Source organism: Schistocerca serialis, chromosome 3, assembly GCF_023864345.2.
Source record: "Schistocerca serialis cubense isolate TAMUIC-IGC-003099 chromosome 3, iqSchSeri2.2, whole genome shotgun sequence".
NCBI lineage: Eukaryota > Metazoa > Arthropoda > Insecta > Orthoptera > Acrididae > Schistocerca > Schistocerca serialis.
The window spans coordinates 887914614-887937086 of record NC_064640.1 but is presented as its reverse complement, the minus strand read 5'-3'; the positions used below and the strand labels follow the sequence as shown (position 1 = coordinate 887937086).

Here is a 22473-nt window from a genome sequence, read left to right as displayed (position 1 = left end):
CGAACGAATTCAAAAGTAATAGCAGTGTATATGCCTACAACACTAGGAGAAAGGATGATCTTCACTACTCAAGGTTAAATCTAACTTTGGCTCAGAAGGGGGTAAATTGTGCTGCCACAAAAGTCTTTGGTCACTTACCTAATAGCATCAAAAGTCTGACAGATAGCCATATAGCGTTTAAAAGGAAATTAAAAGAATTTCTTAATGGCAACTCCTTCTACTCATTAGATGAATTTTTGGATATAGTAAGTTGGTAAATTCCCAACCCCACAAAAAATAAATAAAAATAAAAAAATTATAAAATTAAGAATATTGAGTGTCATGTAATATTTTGTCTAATGTAAAATCTTGTATAGACACCTTTTATTAACCTGACACGTTCCACATCATTACGAAGTGTCGTATTCATGATCTATGGAACAAGTACTAATCTAATCTAATCTAGAATGATGTATGTTTTTGCTTAAGATTCCCCTAAACATTCCACTACTGACAATTTCGCATTTTGTAATTTGAAAGTTAATTAACGTCAATAGTTCATTTCAGTTCGTTTCGTATAAATCACATTTACATCGTAAGCTGTTTGGTGACGTATGAGATAAGGTATTGTCACACTTTAACATACAATGAGTAACATACTATAACACAAAGTAAATTAAAATCGTTGTATATCTAAGAATTTTCTACGTTTTGTAGAACTGGAAGCCCAGTGATGATAGGTGAACTTCGCTGAAACTAGTATGGGCAAAACAAAGTGTTCTCCTTCCAAGTGGACACACAAATATGACCTTTTATAGTTCGATCATCTGGCCTTAAATACACTGGAGCAGTCTACCTTTAACATATCCTCATTAATGAGTTGGTACGAGCTGGTTTTCATGTATTGACAACGAAGGAAAATAACTTAGCAAATATTAAGATCATTTATTTTGCCTCTATTTGTATTTGTGATTAGGTGCAGTGAACTGGTCCTAAGATTTGCGAGAGCTGGTTACCTGAATCGGCAGGCAGCATCCGTCGGCAGCGCACGTACATTGCATCGATGTCTGCCCTCCACATGAACAGCCACGATGTTGCGCGCTTTGCGGAACACAAATCAATGCGGGGACAGGAAAACAGCGTGATACGCTTGTCAGCAAACATTATTACGATTGACGAAATGCTCGACACAGACGTCACACCATCCTGTTTTATTGAAAGCCACTGCGCATGAGCCGCTGTAGAATGTCACGGGCAGTAATAAGCTAACGAAACTAGGCGCAAACGGAGATTCCTTACTAACACTAAACCTTAATTTAAGCTTTTTCCTTGCAACGAAGAAAACAAGAGACACTATTTGTACATACGACGGAAACGGTAGAGTGGACTTTGTATCGACGTGCACGAGTGGTTATTGCTCGACAAACCAAACTGTAACGCTGGAGTAGCGGGTATTAACTCCGAATTAACTTTTCAAGAAGGGTCGTCGAGCAGATGCGCAAAACTACAGGCCTGACATCGATCTGTTGTAGAATTTTAGAACATGTTTTTTGCTCGCGTATCATACCATTTGTGGAAACCCAGAATCTATTCTGTAGGAATCAACATGGATTCCGGAAACAGCGATCGTGTGAGACCCAACTCGCTTTATTTGTTCACGAGACCCGGAAAATATTAGATACAGGCTCCCAGGTAGATGCAATTTTCCTTGACTCCAGGAAGGCGTTCGATACAGTTCCACACTGTTGCCTGATAAAGTAAGAGGCTACGGAATATCAGACCAGTTGTGTGGCTGGATTGACGAGTTTTTAGCAAACAGAACACACCATGTTGATCTCAATGGAGAGACGTCTACAGACGTTAAAGTAACCTCTGGCGTGCCACAGGGGAGTGTTATGGGACCACTTCTTTTCACAATATATATAAATGACCTAGTAGATAGTGTCGGAAGTTCCATGTGGCTTTTCGCGGATGATGCTGTAGTATATAGAGAAGTTGCAGCATAGAAAATTGCAGAGAAATGCAGGAAGATCTGCAGCGGATAGGCACTTGGTGCACGGAGTGGCAACTGACCCTTAACATAGACAAATGTAATGTATTGCGAATACATAGAAAGAAAGATCCTTTATTGTATGATTACATGATAGCGGAACAAACACTGGTAGCATTTACTTCTGTAAAATATCTGGGAGTATGCGTACGGAACGATTTGAAGTGAATTGATGATATAAAATTAATTGTTGGTAAGGCGGGTGCCAGGTTGAGATTCATTGGAAGAGTCCTTAGAAAATGTAGTCCATCAACAAAGGAGGTGGCTTACAAAACACTCATTCGACCTATACTTGAGTATTGCTCATCAGTGTGGGATCCGTAACAGGTCGGGTTGACAGAGGAGATAGAGAAGATCCAAAGAAGAGCGGCGCGTTTCGTCACAGGGTTATTTGGTAAGCGTGATAGCGTTACGGAGATGTTCAGCAAACTCAAGTGGCAGACTCTGCAAGAGAGGAGCTCTGCATCGCAGTGTAGCTTGCTGTCCATGTTTCGAGAGGGTGCGTTTCTGGATGAGGTATCGAATATATTGCTTCCCCCTACTTATACCTCCCGAGGAGGTCACGAATGTAAAATTAGAGAGATTCGAGCGCGCACAGCGGCTTTCCGGCAGTCGTTCTTCCCGCGAACCATACGCGACTGGAACAGGAAAGGGAGGTAATGACAGTGGCACGTAAAGTGCCCTCCGCCACACACCGTTGGGTGGCTTGCGGAGTATAAATGTAGATGTAGATATGTGGCTTGGTACAGCTGTATTCCAGTGCCGTTGTTATTACGGAGAGCAAGTACGAAAAAGACATCGAAGAATGTCTCCGCAGACAGGGGCGACTACTTGCTACTAAGGCCGTCCAATTTATTTACAATGAAAAGTAGAAAACCTTGGTCAGTGCCGATGAAGAACGCAACGGAACGTGCTTCCAAAATGTAAAAACTGAGCAAGTCGGCGGTGTGGTTATTACGGAAGTAGAGCCACGATGCACATTGGAGTATGATACGAATATCCCAATAAGAGGAAGCAACGCGCTCGCAATAACCAATTCACTGACGATGTAAATAACGTGTTATAAGGTAGCTGCAACACATGATGAACAATTTGGTGGGAACGGGAGGAAAATACGGCATGGAAATCAACACCGAAAAATCAAAAGTGATGCGCATATCAAAACGTGAGAAACACTTGAAGATAAACTGTTGACAATCGGGAACTGGAAAATGTGAGTCAGTTCAAGTACCTGGGAAGTTTTATCACAAAGGATGCCCACTGCACCAACGAAATGCGAGCAAGAATCGCCCTGGCCAAAGCTGCTTTCAACCAGAAGAGGACGCTGCTGACCAGCAAGTTGAGTTTGGCATTGAGGAAAAAACTGATAAAGTGCTACATTTGGAGCATTGCACTGTATGGGGCAAAGACATGGACCATGAGAAAGAAGGAGAAAAAATATTTAGAGAGCTTTGAGATGTGGTGCTGGAGGAGAATGGAAAAGATCAAGTGGACAGATCGCATAAAAAATGACGATGTACTGCGAAGAGTAGGAGAGAAGAGAACTATTCTGCGTACAATTCTTCAGAGAAAGGCCAACTGGATTGGACATGTACTTAGACACGAGGGACTCATAGATGATGCCATCGAAGGCAAACTCAGAGGAAACGTAGGACGAGGAAGAAGAATTCATCATCTGGACGACATGAGAGATGGAAGGAGAGACAACAGACTGAAGGAAGAAGCTGAAGCCAGGAAACAGTGGAATCAGAAATTCTCCGTACGAAGACATAGCCCTGCCACTAGGCAGAATACTACATAATAATAATAATAATAATAATAATAATAAAGGTAGATATATCTTCGATATAAGGAGGAATATTAAAAGATACCAACTCTATGAAAGCACCCACCCGGAAAGCGTTAGCACGTCGATTTCGGGATTAAGGAAGACACGCCGGCTCTGGAGCGAATCCGCCTGCCGGATTAATGAACAAGACCCGTGTATCAGTCGGCCTAGAAGTGGTTTTTCGGCGGTTCCCCGCATCCGACTAGCTGAATAACCCACGTCGCGTCTCAATTACACGATTCGTAAAATCTTCGAAAAATGTTCTCACACTTTCACATGGATAACACTGGTGGTGCACACAGTATCCCAGGAAGCGAGGGGGGGGGGGGGGGGATGAACATACTTACCCCGTGAAGATAAAGGATAAGGATACAAAAAAAAAAAAAATACCAACCCTATGAAAACATCACACGGAACGACACTCGGAACGTTACAAGAAAACATTCTTAAAAATACGATATTGCAGTGTCTGTGTTCTTCCGAATTACGAAGCAAAGTTCCTTGAATCATACAATAAAACAGGTACTGAAATATCGTATTTATCCGCCGACACCGGGCAAGCGACTTTCAAGTAAGATGTCTCCCCTGTACGGAGATATACGAGTACACAATGAATGTACGAGAACAGGTTGTAAACACATGGTTGGCGTCATATGGAAGCTCGAGTCTGGCCGTGAGTCGGGCTCGGCTAGCCAATTTATAAGGCAACCGCTCGCAATAAGCAGGAAATGTAGATGGGTACCGAGCATAGTGCGACCTACATATTTAGAAATGGAGAGGCACTGGAATTCAAACGGCCGTATTCACACCCAGTACTCCGCGAATATATGGCTTGCGAAGTGGCAGTCTGCGAAAAGCACTGTCGAATAAAAGTAACGCACATTATTTCATTGATGTCAGATGCTCAGCGTGTGATAGCGCGCCCCTACTGGAATGTATGCCGTTGTTCTCTGTTCCTCTGTTCCCCATTAACAGACAATGGTGTTGCAATAATAAAATCTTCTCGGGTGATCAGCCGAGTCGTGCCGTAGTCTTGTCGCACGTTTCAGTAAGTTTCGCACCCATCATCTTCATAAGAAGAAATAGGAATCCGTCTTCAGAAGACGGTGGTTACGAATCTCATTGAAGCGTTGGCGGCAAGACGACGCCACCACTCGGCTTTCACCCGAGGAGATTTTGTCATTTGAATACGCCGAGAAAGCCTACAATCACATATAACAGTGTTAAAACTCTGGCTGGGACTTCAGTTCGACTTGGATAATAAATAGCTTCAAGAACATCCAGTGAAAAGGTAAGTCTGCTCCGAGAATTTCATCGTAACTGTCGAACAGGATAAGTGTGCAGTGGAACTAACCACATCAGTGAAGAAATGAATTTTATCTCTAGTTAAGAATCAACAGCCAAATATTCGCGAAAGCAGATAAACCCACCGCAGTTATTGAGATCGAATGTGACAACCTGAAAATAAACGTGTTTTGTTCCGTTTCTAATCTAGCGTTCTTTTTTCCCCGACACAACGATAACGCGATTCACGCTGCTGGACATGGAGAAGACTGTCAAGTACCGTAACTCACGATGGAGACAAAGTAGAATTAGTTTTCTGCAGAATCGTGCTACGCAGTATGGCAAATCAGCATACTGTACTACCTTAAAGTACACCTATCAGAGTGGTAGATGGGTCGCACGTAAGACCATGTCACTTACACTTGACTATCCACTCTCATTACGCGTATCTTCGTGTTGCGCTTTGTTAATGACAAACTTTGTATCTTCGATAATAATAGGAGCTGAAACTTTTGCCACGGCCTGGGTCGCCTGCTTAGTAGGTAGATGTGATAACCATTACACAACCGTAGCAGTATGGCTAGCACGCGTGCACAGACTGCTCTAGTCTAATGCCCTCCCTAACACTCACTTCACTTCACGCCTTCAGTCCATTTTCCTCTTCTTAAATTGTCACTGTGGTGTCACCGCCAGACACCACACTTGTTAGGCCGCGGTCCGTTAGTATACGTCGGACCCGCGTGTCGCCACTATCAGTGATTGCAGACCCAGCGCCGCCACACTGCAGGTCTAGAGAGACTTCCTAGCACTCGCCCCAGTTCTACAACCGACTTTGCTAGCGATGATTCCCTGAAAAAAACGCTCTCATTTGCCGAGACGATAGTTAGCATAGCCTTCAGCTACGTCATTTTCTACGACCTAACAAGGCGCCATTACCAGTTACTATTGATACTGAGTCATGTACAGTCAAGAGCGACACTCATCATTAATGGATTAAAGTATTCCACCAGCTACGTCCGTTTTTTCTAAAGTCTAATTTCCTTGTCCTGTTCCAGTCCTCACGCCAGCCTGCGTGAGCTAAAACGCGTGCCTTTCGGCTTCCTCTAGTTACCGGTGTTGGCTCTCCTGCCAACCCACGACAGTCACTATTGCCAACGCACTTCAGTATTGAAATAGCACCTCAGATTTGTGCATAACAGGGAAATCCTGTCTGTACCTCAAGCGTAGGTGATCTATTGATCTGATGGAATTACAATTTCCTTGAGAGATATGAGATACAGGCAGGATTTCCCCATTACGTACAAAGTTGGGTTACTATTACAATACTGGAAAGCCTCAACAATAGTGAAGATTTCAGAAGGGGAGAATGGGCTGAAGATGTGAAGTATGTGTTAGGGAGAGCACTGGACTACAGTAGTTATATTACCTGTACAGCCATGGTGGTGTAATGGTTAGCATGTCTGCCTAGTAAGTAAGAGACATGAGATCAAGTCCTGGCTATAGTACAAATTTTAATTTAATTCTTCAGCTTATATCGTTAGCGAAGATTAGGTTGAGACTCATCTGTCTCAAGAAAATTCTAATTCGAAATTTTATTCCGATTCGCTTCTTGTGACACTGTCAGAAATGAAAAGGCGGACTATAGCTGTGAGAATATTACACGAGACCTATGTGAGAAAATGTGGTTAAATACGATAACGGCAAGGACGTCTGTCGTATTACAAGAGCAAGGTGGATGTTTATTAGGAAAATAATGCGTTCCTTTAAGCCAAAAATGCAGTTTTTCTCTTATTTTATCTTTAGCTCAGTGCAAATGGTAAAATGTTTTTCTGGTGAGTATATTATGCCTAAAATTTGACTCTGAAATATCTGAAAAATACCCATATGCGCCTCCAACGACCTCCGCTTTGGGGTAATAAACTTTTGCCAACCACATTTTTTTTTTTTTAATTTGACTTTGGGAATGGACCACGAAGTTAGAGGGTGCCGTATCTGGTGAGTACGATGCACATACCAAAAACCAAAGGTTCTTAAGAGTTTGAGAAATAGTATGAGGCAACGATTAAGAGAAACAAGGGAAAGGGATACAGCAGAAGACAAATGGGTAGCTCTAAGAGATGAAATAGTGAAGGCAGCAAAGAATCAAACAGGAAAACAGACAAACCCTCGTAAAAATCTCTAAACACCACAAGAGATATCGAATTTAATTGACGAAAAAAGAAAGTACAAAACTGATAAAGAATGAAAAAAAAACAAAAGGGAATTTAGACGTCTAAAACATGAGACTGACAAATGGCAAAATGACAAAGCCGGATGGACAATGTAGGATTGTAGAAGCATGCATGACAACGGGAAAGAATAAGATGGCATTTGGAGAAACGAGAAGTACCAGCATGAAAATAAAGAAGTCACTGGCAAGTGGGGACTAAGCAAAGACAGGAAGGCTGAAAGTTCGTAGGAACGGGTATGTACAATGGAAACCAACTTGATTTCACTATTGTAGAAAGAGAGAAGAGGTAGCTGAAGATGAGATAGGAGATATGATACTGCGAAAAGAATCTGACAGTGCAGTGAAACACCCGAATCGAAAGAATGCCCCCCGAGTAGACGATATTCCCTCTCAATTATTGAGATCCTTGGAAGAGAGAGGCAACACAAAATTATTCCATCCGGTGAGCAAAATATGTGAGACTGGCTAAATGCCCTCAGACTTCGGGAAGAACGTAACAATTCCTACTCCAAAGAAGGAAGGTTCTGACAGATGAGAATATTACCTAACCTTCAGTTAATAACTCATGGTTGCAACATAATGACACCAGTTATTTACAGATGAATGGAAAAAAACAGTAAAAACCGGTCTCAAAGACTGTCAGTTTGATTTCCGGATAAATGTATGAATACGTGAGGCAATACTGACCCTACAATTTATCTTTGAAGACACATTGATGAAACGCAAACCCACATTTGTAGCATGTGTATATTTAGAGAAAGCTTTTTGATAATGTTGAACGGAATACACTCTTTGAAATTCTGAAATTAGTAGGGATAAAATAAAGAGAGCGAAAAGTTATCCACAATTCGTACGGAAGGTAAAGTGAAATTACAAGGGCAGAAAGAAATGAAAAAGAAGCAGTAGTTGAGAATGGAGCAAGACATGGTTGTAGCCTCTCCCCGATAATATTCAATATGTACATTGGGCAAGCACTAAAAGCAACCAGGAAAAATTTGTAAATGATATTAAAGTTCAGGGAGAAAAATAAAAACTCTTCCGTATTCCGATGACGTAATTCTGACAGAGGCGGCCAAGGGCTTGGAAGATCATCTAAACAGAATGGATAACCTCTTATAAAGGTGTTATAAGATGAACACCAAGAAAAGTGAAACAATGATAATGGTATGTAGTCGAATTAAATCAGGCTACGTTGAGGGAATTAAGATTAGGAAATGAGACATTAAAAGTAGTACATGAGTTCTGCTATATGGGCAGCAAAATAACTGATGATGGCAGATGTAGAGAGGATACAAAATGTAGAATGGCAGCGGCAAGAAAAGCGTTTCTGAAAATGAGAGATCTGTCAACACCGAGCATGGGTTTATGTATAAAGATAGAGAAGATCCAAAGAAGAGCGGCGCGTTTCGTCACAGGGTTATTTGGTAACCGTGATAGCGTTACGGAGCTGTTTAATAAACTCAAGTGCCAGACTCTGCAAGACAGGCGTCCTGCATCGCGGTGTAGATTGCTCGCCAGGTTTCGAGAGGGTGCGTTTCTGGATGAGGTATCGAATATATTGCTTCCCCCTACTTATACCTCCCGAGGAGATCACGAATGTAAAATTAGAGAGATTAGAGCGCGCACAGAGGCTTTCAGACAGTCGTTCTTCCCGCGAACCATACGCGACTGGAACGGGAAAGGGAGGTAATGACAGTGGCACGTAAAGTGCCCTCCGCCACACACCGTTGGGTGGCTTGCGGAGTATAAATGTAGATGTATTAGGAAATATCTTCTGGGGTACTTGTCTGAAGTGTAGTCTGGTACAGGAATGAAAGGGGAATAAAAAGTATAGATACGCAGAGAATAGAAGCATCATGATTACGATGCTATAGAGGAATGCTGAATATTAGATTGTTAAGTCGAATAGCTAATTGAAAAGTACTGAATCGAACTGGGGAAAAAATTTTGTAGCACAATCTCACTAAAATAAGAAATTGGTTGTTATAACATATCCAGAGACATCAAGTTTGAAAATGGTGGGAGACAGGGGGGGGGGGGGGGGGAGATGTAGAGGGAGACCAAAACTTCTGCACCGTAATCCGTTTCCATTGGATGTAGGTTGCAGTAGTTAAGATTCAAACAAGTATTCAGGCTGAAGACTAAAACAACAACTTATTTATTGACTCCGCGAATTTGGATTGAACAGGAATTTCTTGACACATGAGTATGCAAAAAGTAGTTTCATACTGTGTACGACATTTTTCTTTGTAAAAAAGGAATGACTGAGTATTACTGATGTTCGAGTGCCTGTGAAAGACTATTGCATAACGGTTTATGTCTGAAAAGAAGCCGGAAGACGACAATTTAAATAGCTGTTGGGAAGGTAGCATTTGGTGAAAGTTTTGGTATACATAAAATAGTTATAAAAATGTGTCTACCTAGACTTTTTACCACTATTGTAGACCAATGGTAAATCTGAATTTTCCTATTTTTGCTTATAGCTTTAAACACAGTGAAAGAAGGTGCATAAGGTAAAAGGTGTCACCTACACTGAAGCAACTGCTTCAAGGATAGAAAAACATGTGTTAGTTGCGATGAAGTAGATACTGGTTATGCGGATGGGCCAAATCAACGTCACACTGTTTTGTCTTCCTTTTTTTCTTTTTTTTCTTCCTTGTAGTTTCATTCCCCTGCCCCACACAGGCAGAGGAAGGCTGGCAGCAGTACAGTCCACCGCTCTTCAGACAAACGGCTTTATAAAATACAGAAAGGGGGATTCTTACATAAAAAGGGGGATAAAAGGGGACATAAAAACACTGGAAATGGAGATTATGGAAGTTAAAATACACACTAATACGGGAACATGCACTGGGGGACAGTTAAAAAGTCGATATAAAGTTAAGAGAACACACCTGGCAATTTGAAGTGCACTTAAAAAACACTAGAGGCAAAAACAAGTTAAAAGTCTGCCACAGTATAAAAAGCACCAACCAATCATGGACTATATACAGGTTGAGCACACAATTAAAACCACATCACTAGATGACACTATAATGGCACTGAACACAACACTAACGCAGCACACTTTATAATGAAAAAAAACCTGGGAGGATCTGCCAGGAGGGGGAGGGGTTAAGACAAGGGTGAAGGGAAAAGTAGGTGAAAGAAAGGGGGATGAGGTGGGGGGGTGCGACGAAGGAGTGCTGAGGAGGGAAGGGACGGGAGAGGAAAACCAGCAAGGAGGGTGTGCAGCGACTCGGGGGGGGGGGGGGGGGGAAGGAAGAAAATCTACTCTGGGAGAAGGAGGATAGAGGAAAAGGGGGGCCCTGGGGAGGGGGGGGGACAAGACCAGGTTACAGTTGGAAAGAAGGGTAGGGCAAAGTTCAACATCCAGGAGGGGGAGGTGCTGGAAATTGCCCCTATGAAGTAGATGGAGGGTTTGGAGGTGGAGAGAGGGAGCGATACAGCGATAGAGGTGCGGCAATGGGCGGGAGAGGAGAGGAAGCAGGAAACCAGGGGGTGGGGGGATCAAGCCTGCAAACAGCGTAAACGATGCGGAGATGTTGGAGGAAAAGGAGGAGGTCAGGGAAGGGGATGAGTTCATACAGGAGTCATGTGAGGGAAGGAAGGCAGATACGGAAGGCAAGGCGGAGCACGTGGTGTTCGAGGATCTGGAGGGCCTTATTAAAGTGGAGGGGGGGGGGCGGAGATCCAGGCAACGCTGGCATAACAGAAGATAGGATGGATGAGGGATTTGTAGGTGTGCAGGATGGTGGAAGGCTGCAATCACCATACCTAGCTAGACAGGAGTTTAGGGAGGCGGAGGTGGGAATGGGCTTTCTGCCGGATGGTCAGGAGATGAGGGGTCCAGGTGAGGTGACGGTCAAGGGTGAGGCCAAGGTATCTCAGGGTGGGGGTGAGCTGGATGGGACAACCATAAATGGTTAGGTAGAAATCATGGAGACGGAAGGAGCGGGTGGTTTGGCCTATGATGATTGCCTGGGTTTTGGAGGGCTTGATACATAGGAACCACTGGTTACACCAAGTGGTGAACTGATCAAGGTGGGTTTAGAGGGTGCATTGGGACTGTTGAAGGACAGGATAGAGAGCCAGGAAGACGGTGTCATCAGCATATTGGAGGAGGTGAGCAGGAGAGGGTGGCTTGGGCATATCGGCAATGTACAGAAGATAGAGAGGGGAGAGGAGTGAGCCCTGGGGGACGCCAGCAGTGGGATAAGAGATACGGGAGTTAGCGTCGTGGAGGGTGACATAGGAAGGACGGCGAGAGAGGAACGAAGCGACCAGACGGACAAAATTGATAGGCAGGGCATAGGTTTGGAGTTTAAAGAAGAGACCGGGATGCCATACGCGGTCGTAAGAATTTTGGAGGTCGAGGGAAACAAAAATGGCGGAGAGACGGGAGTTAATCTGAAGGGAGAGAAGGTGGACGAGATTAAGGAGTTGTCGTCTTCCTTTAACTTTGTCTAAGCCTTTGATTGCAGAGAAAGGAATTATATTGCACTGTCTGTTAGTCTCGTGTAAAACTCAAGTATGCACCTTTTGTGATTGCGAAATATTATCAAGGAACTACAGGGTTTTTGGTAGAGATTCATCCGATTTCACAAAAATATATCTTCTTCATTAGTGAAGATAGAAATGTGAGATTAAAAAGTTTATTTCGGTGCCATTTGTAAGTTACTGTTTACTGTGGTTGCCGGTAGAGGTCTCCCTAACCGCTCGCTCACTCGTTATCCAACCAGTAACCCGAGATTCTTTAAAGACTCGAACTCCAATGTATAAAACACCTTGAAAGGTCTGATTGCTTTACTTATGAGTTAATGTGTTAAATATTTGACGTTAAGAATCAAACATTGGTTCGAAATTACGCTTAAAGTTTGTCGGAAGACGCTAAGTGCTCTCATTATGTAACACTGGATGAATATAGCTAGGGTAATCAGTGCTTCATTTTAAACAGAAGCTAGTTTCTCATGCATCTCAACGTTTATGACATCTTATGTCGTAAACTATGTGTCGCATAATGATATAATTTTGCAGGTACAGTCAGGGTTATATGTAGATACTGTATGCACACTGTGTTACGATCAGAGTGGGTAGTAGAGAAGTAATAAATTCAAATGTCATACCCGACGCTGAAGTTTGCCTGCATGAACAGCGAAACTTCAGGAAACGAGTAACTGCTTTCCTTTCATCAATTTGTAGAGGACGCCAGCGAGAAGATGTTTCGTAAGGATTTTAAATTACGCACAAAGTTTGTTGGCAGTTGCTAAGTGTTCTCATTCCCTAACACTGGATGAATTTAATCTGCGTATTTGCACGCCGTCAGGTGCGCTGCCTCATTAGAAACGTACAGTTTGTAACTGTGACTCTTGTCCTGCTGCGTTTAACTTCTAACATGTCAGTATACCGCTTAATGAGTAGATTAACAAAGCATTTTAAATTTTTAAATTCCATCAGTAATTAAGCGAAATACTGAAGTTTATAATTTCGTTGTTCGTGGAAGCCGTCAGATAGGCAACCTGCAAATGAAATGGGGCTCCGGGTTACTCGCTTAGTGACACACACGTGATCGAGTCGAGATGACGATAACACACGAACAAAAGGCATTCTGCGTTCTCCGTTCCAACGGGCGCAATTCAGTTACAACCGTGTGGCGTGATTTTCGTCGTGATTACGGGACCGCGATTCCTACACGGGCGACTTTCTGGTCAAAATCGACTAGTCGGAGTGTGCGCCTTTCGTGCACGCGTGTAAATCAGCAGCCAACCACGTCGCCAGTGCGTCCATGACGTCGATCATCTACACTCTACAGACTGCGCCGAGTGTGGAGTTCAACATTTTCGAGTATGCCACACATTGCGCATGCGCAGAAACTGGGTACTATGGCGGCGTCTCGTAACATCAGAAGTTAACCTATTCTGGCCGAGCTCACTCTTGATACAGTAATGGATTATTTGCTTTCGTGTTTTCTTAATCTTGTTTGCTTTGTCTTCAAGACATACTGTGAAGGTTGCACGAGATCCTGGTATTTTTCTTACTACTGTTCTCTGAAAGGGAGACGAAATAACTGAAAGCACACAAAAAGTCCCCACTACGCATCGATAAGAACATAAACAGATAAACGTGTTTTAATGAAAATTATTTAAACAACAAAAAAGTCACAATTATTTTATGAGAAAAATAATGTTCAGTGTTATTTGGTACTTAGCAAAAATGGTTCAAATGGCTCTGAGCACTATGCGACTTAACTTCTGAGGTCATCAGTCGCCTAGAACTTAGAACTAATTAAACCTAAGTATCCTAAGGACATCACACACATCCATGCCCGAGGCAGGATTCGAACCTGCGACCGTAGCGGTCGCTCGGCTCGAGACTGTAGTGCCGAGAACCGCACGGCCAATCCGGCCGGCGGTACTTAGCAAGAGAACAAAATACAGAGGATAAAATAAAAAGGAGCTGTTTTCTGTGTTTGAGATATTGTTTGATGTGTTTTCATATACATATTTTCTCTAGCAAATAAATGTGTTTGTTTTGAAATGTTTGAACGACACTTTTCCTATTTTTTCGGTTCTCAAGAGTAGAGATTTCACCACACGATCTTTGACAAGAATATCTACCATGAATTTTGGTGTGGTTATTAATGAACTCTATTATTATTACTGCCTGTTCCTACATTTTTTACTCAATTTTTTCGTAGAAAGGATAGTCCCCCATAACCTCTCCCTTACGGTTCAGGTGCCGAATTGCACAGCAGACAGCTCTCACAATACATGCAATTTTGTTACTGATGTTTAAACGTAAAAACTACTCGAGAGAGACGGGAATCAGTACAAGAGTGTAGTTGACTCAGTTGTCTCGATTAATCTGTTCAAACACGAAAGACGATTGTGTAAAACAAGCAGAAGAGGCGTACGGATGTGATATTGCACACTTGACCTCCAAGATCGCCTCATCTCACGTTGTGTGATATTTTCTGTGGGGGATTGTGAAAAACTCCGTCTTCGTGCCTCCCCTTCCAGTAACCTTGGGTGAACTCCAACGCTGCACAACGGCAGTGAATGTAGTAACTCCATACATGCTCGTAAACCATACGGGCAGTGCAACCATACTTGGAGAACCATAGCCTGTCAGCACGACGACCATTGTAGTGGCTCCTCCCTCGATGTGGTAGCAGATACAATGTCAGTACTGCACACCAACGAATCTCGGTTCTGCATGTAGCGTTATGATGCACGTGTCGATGTGTGGAATCTCCGAGGAGAATGGACGTTACCAGATTGCATTCATCATCATCAAACAGATCCAGCTCCTGGCGATGCGTTACGGAATACCGTTGCGTACAGAACACGATCACCTACATTTCGCATACCCTGTAATTTGGACAGCAGCCGTTATATTTCTGACGTGTTAGGATCGGTGACTGAGCCATATTTTCAAGATCTTGGTGACGTTATCTTCCAACAAGATAACGCGAAACCATTAGTTGCCCTTACTGTCCTGACCTGTATCGATAGAGAATGTGTCAAACTGCTGAGCTGGCCAGCAAGTCATCCACATCTCTCACTCACTGAATACATCTGACCGTGAGTTGTAGAGCGACTGGCACACGACCACTCGCCAGCTACTACGATCGATGAACTCTGGCAGAGCTGAAGCAGCACGGAATGTTGTACCTGCATCTGTCACTCAAACTCACGACGCTCAGATCACAGATTTACTTCAGACCTTGTACATCTTTAATAGGTCATTAAAAAAACGTAGTGGCAAGTAGTTAGGTGCACTACGCTGGCAAAAAAATGGATCAGAGCACTATGGGACTTAGCATCTGAGGTCATCAGTCCGCTAGAACTTAGAACTACTTAAACCTAACTAACCTAAGGACAGCATACAACACCCAGTCATCACGAGGCAGAGAAAATCCCTGACCCCGCTGGGAATCGAACCCGGGCACGGGAAGCGAGTACGCTACCGCACGACCACGAGCTGCGGACTGTGACTTACTGTATTACTGATTCTAAATAACATCATTGGCATAATTATTTATAGAAGTTTGACTTGAAAATTTAATTACAAATAGTAAATAGTCAAATAACATATGAAATTCACTACAACTTCACGAAAATCACGTCTTTTTTCATTATATTACTTATCAAATGTCTTATAAATTAAGTACTATGACCAGTGAAGAAAAAAATTTAGATTAAAAAGTAAATGTTACATGGGTTCGGACCGTCGCCTCATCCACGACCCTCTGGCAACACTAACGCTAACCTAACCTTAATGACTTCTTAGACCCGTTACCTTCGCACAAGTACATCAGTGACGTAACAGACGCGTAAAATTTCTCTTGCGATTTTCTCGGCATTGCCAATGTAGTGCACTATAGTACTTACACATTATGTTGTTTTTATGGCCTACTAAAGGTGTGCCGCGCGGGATTAGCCGTGCGGTCTTAGGCGCAGCAGTCATGGACTGTGCGGCTGGTCCCGGCGGAGGTTCGAGTCCTCCCTCGGGCATGTGTGTATGTGTATTTGTCCTTAATGTAATTTAGGTTAAGTAGTGTGAAAGCTTAGGGACTGATGACCTTAGCAGTTAAGTCCCATACGATTTCACACACACACTAAAGGTGTACAAAGTTTGAAGTAAATCCGTGATTACACCGTCGCGGCCTCACCTTGTCAGCTCTGCACTTTATTTCGCATCCTGTTTACCCCTGTATCAGCTACAAATTTAATCGTCTATTTTTCCTACCATACTGTATACGCACAATAAGTAAAATTTCGTTATTTGTTATCATTATCGGTGTTGCAATTTTAATGGCCAAGACCCATAGGCAACGATGATATCTTTCATAACAATATCTTCAGATGAGATCAGAATGAAATGTTACTCTGCAGCGGAGTGTGCGCTGATATGAAACTTCCTGGCAGATTAAAACTGCGTGTCGGGCCGAGACTCGAACTCGAGACCTTTGCTTTTCGCGAATAGTACTGTACCGAATGAGCTACCCAAGCACGAGTCACGACCCGTCCTCATAAGTCACAGGTCCCAAGTTCGAATCTCGGTCCGGCACACAGTTTTAATCTGCCAGGAGTTTCATCTTCAGATGAGCCATTGCTCGGGAAGTAACCTACCTAATGGAAGGAAACTGTGCTGAAGAGATTCCTGAGATCCTTGTAGGTTAGTGACTGAAGTTTGATGTAAGTAATCTATGATCTCCAACGACACAGTACAGAGTCACCGATGGGTTTCTTTCCACCATCCGACAGGTACAGTCGTGTCCCCTGGGTAAAATCATACACTACTGGCCATTAAAATTGCTACACCACGAAGATGACGTGCTACAGACGCGAAATTTAACCGACAGAATGAAAATGCTGTGATATGCAAATGATTAGCTTTTCAGAGCATTCACACAAGGTTGGCGCCGGTGGCGACACCTACAACGTGCTGAAATGAGGAAAGTTTGCAACCGATTTCTCATACACAAACAGCAGTTGGCCGGCGTTGCCTGGTGAAACGTTGTTGTGATGCCTCGTGTAAGGAGGAGAAATGCGTAACATCACGTTTCCGACTTTGATAAAGGTCGGATTGTAGCCTACCGCGATTGCGATTTATCGTATCGCGACATTGCTGCTTGCGTTGATCGAGATCGAATGACTGTTAGCAGAATATCGAATCGGTGGGTTCAGGAGGGTAATACGGAACGCCGTGCTGGATCCCAACGCTCTCGTATCACTAGCAGTCGAGATGACAGGCATCTTATCCGCATGGCTTTAACGGATCGTGCAGCCACTTCTCGATCCCTGAGTCAACAGATGGGGAAGTTTGCAAGACAACAACCATCTGCACGAACAGTTCGACGACATTTGCAGCAGCATGGACTATCAGCTCGGAGACCATGGGTGCGATTACCCTTGACGCTGCATCACAACAGGAGCGCCTGCGATGGTGTACTCAACGACGAACCTGGGTGCACTAATGGCTAAACGTCATTTTTTCGGATGAATCCAGGTTCTGTTTACAGCATCATGATGGTCGCATCCGTGTTTGGCGACATCGCGGTGAACGCACGTTGGAAGCGTGTATTCGTCATCGCCATACTTGCGTATCACCCGGCGTGATGGTATGGGGTGCCATTGGTTACACGTCTCGGTCACCTCTTGTTCGCATTGACGGCACTTTGAACAGTGGACGTTACATTTCAGATGTGTTTCGACCCGTGGCTCTACCCTTCATCCGACCTCTGCGAAACCCTACATTTCAGTAGGATAATTCACGACCGCATGTTGCAGGTCCTGTACGGGCATTTCTGGATACAGAAAAAGTTCGACTGCTGTACTGGCCAGCACATTCACCAGATCTCTCACCAACTGAAAACGTCTGGTCAATGGTGGCCGAGCAACTGGCTTGTCACAATACGCCAGTCACTACTCTTGATGAACTGTGGTATAGTGTTGAAGCTGCATGGGCCGCTGTACCTAACCACGCCATCCAATCTCTGACTCAATGCCCAGGCGTATCAAGGCCGTTATTATGGCCAGAAGTGGTTGTTCTGGGTACTGATTTCTCAGGATCTATGCACCCTAATTGCGTGAAAATGTAATCACATGTCAGTTCTAGTACAATATATTTGTCCAATGAATACCCGTTTATCATCTGCATTTCTTCTTGGTGTAGCAGTTTTAATGGCGAGTAGTGTAGCTTCCACAAATGGGTTAAAATCCCTGTCTTTCCATCCCAGGTAACGTTCCCTAGTGCTTCGTAAATCACTCGGATGGAATACTGGAGTGCTCCTTTCAAACCTGTCGTCCATTCAGTGCTTTGTCCTGCTTCAGCTAGGCTAGTGTCGTCCGCTGGAGATTTGAGAAAAGCCGGCCGAAGTGGCCGTGCGGTTAAAGGCGCTGCAGTCTGGAACCGCAAGACCGCTACGGTCGCAGGTTCGAATCCTGCCTCGGGCATGGGTGTTTGTGATGTCCTTAGGTTAGTTAGGTTTAACTAGTTCTAAGTTCTAGGGGACTAATGACCTCAGCAGTTGAGTCCCATAGTGCTCAGAACCATTTGAACCATTTTTGATTTGAGAAAACAGAGACGTGAGAGTACTTACCCGGCTCAGTGAGGATCTTCTTGGCGGCCGTGCGGCCTTCGTCGTCGGCGGCGCGTCGCTTCTTCTTCGGAGGCCCGAGGGTGACGAGGCGCACGTCGTTGGTCCAGGGCAGGAGGTCCACCGAGTCGACCGACAGTCCGTCCTGCGCGGCCAACACTCCTGCCGCACTCGCTTCCGTCAGCTCGCCTGTGTCTTCAACTGCGGCGCACTCGTCCGCGAACGGAAGGTCCATTATCTTAATCACGTCACGCAGAATCATTTGCAGTTCCATTCCTCGGGGAGCAGTCGAGGGGCCTGCTGTGCGCCGGCCCCCCAGCACCGAAAACTTCCCTCGGACGCGATTAGACGGTGCGGTCGCAGGCGACAAGCAAAAGCACACTACTACCTACTCTAGCACACGCGGGAGGGGATAAACTGTATTACCTAACTCGGGGCGAAACTAGAATCTCCTCTATAGATGACGACTTCTCTCGAGCACGGTAATTTCCTTAGCACTCAGAGCCAGGAGGCGGCACTGCCTTCCTACAGCACACTTCAGATACAGAGCTATACCGGAAACGAACATAAGAAAATTTATAAAGGTCTGTGGAACGGAACTGCTGCTGCTGAAGCACTTGTTAAACCATTTCTGCTCGGAGACATAGCGGCCGGAGCAATGCATTACCGAAACGGTGGTCGGCTGTGCCTAACTTATGAGCAGCGAATGCCGACCGGGCGCATGGGAAGAAGCGGCGTCGCAGCCGCGTTGCGCGCTGGGGCGGGACCTCTTGCGTTCGCGCTTGCGGATCCAATAGCAGCTGCGACGGTGGCTGTACGTGAGGGTCCCAGGCTTCTCCGCTGGCCCGACCAGATACATTCAGCGTTCCTGCAACACACGAGCACAGAGCACTCAGTAAATGCCTAATTATCAACATTTTTAAGGCGAAAGTCTACTGCACGAATATATTTTTATAAAATGTATGTTCACTTTGCTGTACTGAATTTTACACATTTATTCTGACCGGTTTCGGTTGTCAAAAATCATCCAGAGGAAAGCAAGAAACAATACGAATGTTACATTTCATATCTCACGCTACAGACTAATGCTACACAATGTATCTATCGCTTGAGCCTTGTCCCGCAGCTACGCAGGGTCAGCCATCGTTAATCGGATTTGGCATGTTAATGCTTAAGGGATGGCTGGATGCCCTTCCTACCGCCACCCCGTATCCCCCGGGACGGAATTAGTGTACCCAACTGTCTGCATCGAGTGTAATCCATGGAATAGTGCGAATGTGTTCAAATGTCTGAGAGCCGTGTAACTGAGGCGGAACAAGGGGACCAGCCCGGTAATCACCTAGCGGGATGTGGAAAACCGCCTAAAAACCACATCCAGGCTGGCCGGCACATCGGCCCTCGTCGTTACTACGCCGGGGGGATTCGATCCGGGGCCGGCGCGCCTACCCGAGTGCAGGAAATAGCGCGTTAGTGCTCTCGGCTACCCTGGCGGGTCAGACTAATGCTATACTAAACGGCATATTATGATGCACATCAACAGCTACCAGTGAAATACAACTCAGATACAGAGCAGTGTAACATAATATGCCTTGTAGTATAATATTCGTCTGTAGCATGATATATGAAATGTGAAACTGGACCTTTTTTTTTTTTCCTGGATGTTGGTTGACAATCGTAACCAGCTACAATAAAAGTGTAAGTTCAGTACAGCAAAGTTTTCTAAAGAACTATTACTAGCAAAATACGCAACAATGGAAAACAAACAACTGTATAAACAACATGAAATGTGAAGATTACCTTACGTAAGTACGGGAATAAGTCAAATCGAAAAAAAGTCACATAATCAATTTTTTGTTTATTTGCAGGTACACTTTTGCAGCCCTGATACACTCTGAAATTCTCGCGCGATTTGACCCTAGCAAACCAGCAGCGGAGACGTAACAAAAGGGAGCAGCCCGGTGATGAAGTGGAATATCGCCAGCAAAAAGAACTCCACGATACTGAACATACAGCTACGCGAGGAAATTGTGTAGAGTGCTGAGAGTATCATTCATCTGCTGTGTATGTTCCAGTGTCAGTGTCAGCTACGACTTAGTCTGGTGAGCATCGTCCGTAAGTAGTCGAGGAGTTTAAAATCAGTAAAAGCGTATGGTCGACATCACCCCGTTTCGGATAAGAAAATTAGTCATACATGGACTCTAAATTTTAGAGAAACAAGTTCTGCTTTCAAAAGAAAAACTCCTGGCCACCCTCTCACTGCAGCACGACCGGAAAAATGTGGCTTTAGTAAGGCATTCAATTCAGCTGTCTTCACGGCGCTCTGCACGAAAACACGCAACCGCCCTACACTTATCTGATTGAACTGTTCGCAGAATTTTTCACCGCGTCCTAAAGCTGCGTCCTTATAAGGTTGTGACGACTCAAAAACTGAGTGACAGACTTTGAAACACACGCGAGATTGTGCCATACATTCTTCAAGACGTGTGCAGCGCATACGTCTCTCTACATACGAAACCAATTTCTTCATCTTTCGGGTGCAGTAATCCGGCCGCGGTGGCAGAGCGGCTCTAGGCGCTTCTGTCCGGAACCCCGCGACTTCTACGGTTGCAGGTTCGAATCCTGCCTCGGGCATGGATGTGTGTGATGTCCTTAGATTAATTAGGTTTAAGTAGTTCTAAGTTCTAGGGGACTGATGACCTCAGCTGTTAAGTCCCATAGTGCTCAGAGCCATTTGAACCATTTTTTTCGGGTGCAGTAAATAAACAAAATTTCAGATAATGGTCTGAAAACAATCCCCGAGAACTTCATCAACGTCCACTTGTTAGCCCGAAAGTACCAGTTTGGTATGCAGTTTTTCAATCTGGTGTGTTGGGTTACTGCTTTTTTGAAGATGTGTTACAGTTATAGCAAACACTGATCGTTATTGTGCGTTGTAGCAAAACCTTCTCCAGCCAAAAGTGGACGATGTTATCAGTGAACGAGGAGTTCAAAACTTTGAGCATCAGCGGGACGCATCTCGTCGTCCACGTGAAACCCTGAGAGATATGTTTCCTGAGCACGTTGTTTCCTTCAGAGGTGGCCTTCAGCCTCACCCGACATGATATCCCGCGACTATTTCCTGTGGGGATACAAAAATTTCAAGGTGTTTGAGCATCTCCCCGATACCCTGGAAGCTCATAAGGAAGCGATAAAGAACAAGGTTACTACCATTCCGCCCGAGATGAATCGCAGCCACGAAAACCTCCACAGAGAGACTTGAGTAGTGCATCAGGCCGCCATCTGAATGATGCACTGTTCAAAAACCGTAAATGTAAACAGTTAGTGCATATGGCATTTTGTTTGCTTTATTTCAACAAAAAGTATCGGTCGGTATCTCAATGTTTTGATTTTATTCATTCCAAAAATTGCGAAGTTCTCTATCGCACCCTGAAAATCTGAAGCCGAACACCTCTACAACAATCCATGTTGAGTTGGTGGAAGTGCACGGCAACAACGCATCATCATACTTGTATGACACAAGTTAGACGGCAGAGACGCTCTGGTGTGGTGAAAAAGCCTAAATGACGAAGAAGGAAGCGGCAAAACATGTCTCTGGGAGCCGGCCACTGTGACCAAGCGGTTCTAGGCGCTTCAGTCTGGAACCGCGTGGCCGCTACGGTCGCAGGTTCGAATCCTGCCTCGGGCATGGATGTGTGTGATGTCCTTAGGTTAGTTAGGTTTAAGTAATTCTAAGTTCTAGGGGACTGATGACCTCAGCAGTTAAGTCCCATAGTGCTCAGAGCCATTTGAACCATTTTTTGATAACTTGTTTCAGTACTGGTCACTAAGTCTAACATGATCACACAATGAAAATTAATAATAATTATTATTTTTATTGCTAGTTACGTTGTGAATATTAAATCATTTAACACAGCTTATGTATTAATGAGAGTTAACAGTACGATTGAATTAATGATAACTGAAATCACTGCATAACTACCGACGCAACACGGACATCA

General features: G+C 44.3%; 1 protein-coding gene across 4 annotated transcripts in view; it reads right to left on the bottom strand.

The window, feature by feature from the left end:
- LOC126471125 (transcription factor CP2) overlaps positions 1–22473 on the bottom strand; it is a 941484-nt gene that overhangs the window by 526928 nt on the left and 392083 nt on the right. For all 4 annotated transcript variants that reach the window (XM_050099206.1, XM_050099210.1, XM_050099207.1 and 1 more), the window contains exon 2: positions 18479–19343. In XM_050099206.1, coding sequence (XP_049955163.1) covers positions 18479–18749 — 271 coding nt within the window. In that variant the 5' untranslated portion in view covers positions 18750–19343. The remainder of the gene's footprint in view (positions 1–18478; positions 19344–22473) is intronic.